Below are 3,042 nucleotides of genomic sequence, written 5' to 3'. Positions count from 1 at the left end.
ATGTAACTTATAGGATTGTGTAAAAAATAAGGTTCAAAACGTAGATGAATACCTACAGAAAGGATGAAAATTTAAATTAATTCATACATACTTTAGAAAAGGTGAAATAGAAACGATTGTACATGTAAAATTACAAAATATTGCTCTTGCAGATAATCTTGATAGGGTTTCAACAAAAGTGGACAAATGACAAGGAAAAATGACCAAACCTTGTTGTTTTTGTTTAAACAAAAACCTATGAATAAATCTCAAACCACAATCAATTGAGGAATACGGTCACATTACAAAATTGAATATATTTTATTATTAAAAACTTTTATTTATAAAAATATTTCGAAATAAATTAGGTCTAACATTTGTAATTGCTTTAATCCTAATGTTTCAATATTAAAATATTATATTTATAAAATATTCATTTCTTCTAGAAGCCCCTTGGGGTTAAAAAATTAATTAAGTAATTTTGAACTTTTATTTAAACTTATTATATAATTGTTTGACTATGATGAGTTTTAACAGCATTTTTTCATTTTGTAATTAATCCATTGTTCCAAATGGAAATTCAAATAGATTAATTTAACCCGATAAGAATAAATTATATTCAAATCTTTTGGGAAAGGAAATTTTTATTTTTAATTGTTGCCGTGTTAGGACACAATGACCCCCCCAAGGGAGATGGCGTTAAGGTGATAAGCTCTTGTAAAAGTAAGCTTTGCAACAAGGGGACAAAAACTTCTTTCATGAAAGATAGTTATCATTCAAGGTAATTTGTCACAGAAATAAACAACATTTTGCTTAAAAAAAGATTTATTGTATGTTTAATTACAAAAGCTATTGTAAAATAAACTGTAAGTTAACCGTAGTAGTGTCCGTATGGGTAACCATAGTAACCGTAGTAGTATTTAGGATATCCATGATATCCATAATACCCATAACCTAGAAATTATTAAGTATTATTAGTTTTTAGAAATAGTAGGTATTTGTGATCTTTTTTTTGGAATTAGGATGGGTTTTAAGAGGTTAAAATACCATTTCCGTATCCATATCCGTAGTTGTAGTAGCTGGGGTATAAGTATTTACTGTAGCCGTAACCGTATAATCCACGACCGTAGGCGTAACCCAAGCCGAAAGTGTTGTCGGTCTTCAAATCTTCTGGCGTCTCCTGGACGGCAAATGCGACGGCCAGGAGGCACAATACAACCTAAACGAGAAACACATCGTAAAACAGGATTTTCCTGTAAACAATCATGATATTGCAACTCACAATGGTTTTGCAGTACATGTTGTTTTCAGACTGATGCCTTCTGACCAAACAAGCCAGGTTTTATAGTGGGGCCCCAGGTATGGCTGGCCATGACCAGATCCACACCTACGGCTACAGGATTTCTGCCAATTATTTGTCTAATATTTCTCCCCCCTTCACAATAAGACATTGATATTTCCGTGACTCGTATCGGGACTTCTGTCGGAGGTAATGCTGCTCGTTAGAAACGCCATAACTGTCAAAAGGCCAATTAGAGACACGATAGATCCTAATTAACCCGATTCGGGAGATTTTTTTCAATAAGTTGCCTCTTTTCATTTTTCTCACAGACGTCCCCTAGGACGTGTCACCAGAAAGGCTGCGGAATAACAAATGAGGAAAATTTTCGTACTCAAACTAAATCTGACTTTTGAAGAATTCACCTATAGGAATTAACTTTGATTTATATTATTATTTTAATTTTTTTCAGTTTTCTACTATTTGGTCGAACGGTAAGTAAACAAATAATTCACTTCAGTACATAATAAAAAACCTCAACGTTGAACTCAAACTAAGTAAATTACCAAGATTAATCGTAAATTTACATTTGCAAGTTATTTATAGCTTTCGGAAAGAAAATAAAGCATCATCAATATATCCGATGTATTTTGAACATTAAACATTTTTAAGTAGTACTTGTAGGAGTGAGAAAACGTAAGAGATGGTAATAAGGGTACAGAAAAGTAGATAAATAAATGCTGATTAGCATAAAGTGAGGGAGAGAGGAGAAACGGAGATGATTTTTGTGTATGTAAGTATCAAAGTATTAAAACGTAAAAGTATGAAAAGAGAATCCTTGTAAAGTTGAGGATACTTTTCATTTTATTACGTCTCAAGATTTACGTAGCTTTCGGCAGGATTGGTTTGGTAAAATGACTATTGAAAAAGAGGAGTTTCTGAAATATATTTGGGAAACTATATAAAAATTGGAAAACGTACCAGTATACATGCATGAAATCATTAGTCAGGTGAATCATTAGTGAGGTTATTAGTCAGAGAATTTAATTATTGATATATATTCATAATATAGTGAAGTTGTTGTAATTAATTATATGTAAATAGATTAATAATGAATTATCTGTTAATTTGTTTTGCGATTATTTGTTTACTAGTAATTAGTTTATAGAATAAGAAAGTCGTATTTGACTTGAATTGTTATTTTCAACTGAATTTTTTATAGTTTAACTTATATTAGAAAAAGTTTAATTACTGATATATAAATATCATTTAGTGTGTCAAAAAATGAAATTTTTGTATTTATTACTTAATATTTGAACAATGAAGGGAAATTTGAAAAAAAAAAATATCATAGCTTAGCGTGACAAGTTATTATGACGAAATGTAAAACATGTAATGTTTTAAAAATAATAACTGTATTATTATAGATTATATTATATTATTATTTAAAGAGGAAAGCTTATAAATGATGGAGGGAGATAAAAAGAGAGAGAGAGAGAGAGAGAGAGAGAGTGAGAGAGAGAGAGAGATGAGAAAGCGTAACAGTGATGTACTTGATACTTGATACTTTTATTTAAAAAATGCATAGCATAGGGCCTTCCTGCAAACACCTATACTTTTAAAGTACATTTTTCTCTTTTTACCTTTAACAGTTTAATCTGGTATGCTTATGTATTAACATTGTAAAAGAAAAAGAAGAATAGAAAAACATAAAATACCCTTTGTATTATACTGTACAAACAATAGTAATAAACTACTCATAGATAAAATTCAATAAATAATAA

At 29.9% G+C, this 3,042-nt stretch overlaps 1 protein-coding gene across 1 annotated transcript; it reads right to left on the bottom strand.

Moving 5' to 3' along the window:
- Positions 1-786: 786 nt before the first annotated feature.
- Positions 787-1,371, bottom strand: LOC106668976 (keratin-associated protein 19-5-like). Its single transcript, XM_014398200.2, has 3 exons — positions 1,262-1,371; positions 1,027-1,198; positions 787-933 (listed from the first exon to the last, which is right to left on the bottom strand). The coding sequence occupies exons 1-3, from the start codon at positions 1,277-1,279 to the stop codon at positions 851-853; spliced, it is 273 nt and encodes a 90-aa protein (XP_014253686.1). The 5' UTR covers positions 1,280-1,371; the 3' UTR covers positions 787-850.
- Positions 1,372-3,042: the final 1,671 nt, after the last annotated feature.

Source organism: Cimex lectularius, unplaced genomic scaffold (assembly GCF_000648675.2).
Source record: "Cimex lectularius strain Harlan isolate CLEC.00 unplaced genomic scaffold, Clec_2.1 scaffold249, whole genome shotgun sequence".
NCBI classification, from domain to species: Eukaryota; Metazoa; Arthropoda; class Insecta; order Hemiptera; family Cimicidae; genus Cimex; species Cimex lectularius.
Note: the sequence above shows the minus strand (reverse complement) of the source record. Positions and strands in the feature narration are given on the sequence as shown.

Excerpts from the sequence above, each read along its gene's own strand:
- LOC106668976 (XM_014398200.2), bottom strand. Across the intron at positions 934-1,026 it reads CGGATATGGATACGGAAATG|GTTATGGGTATTATGGATAT; the intron begins GTATTTTAACCT and ends AATAATTTCTAG.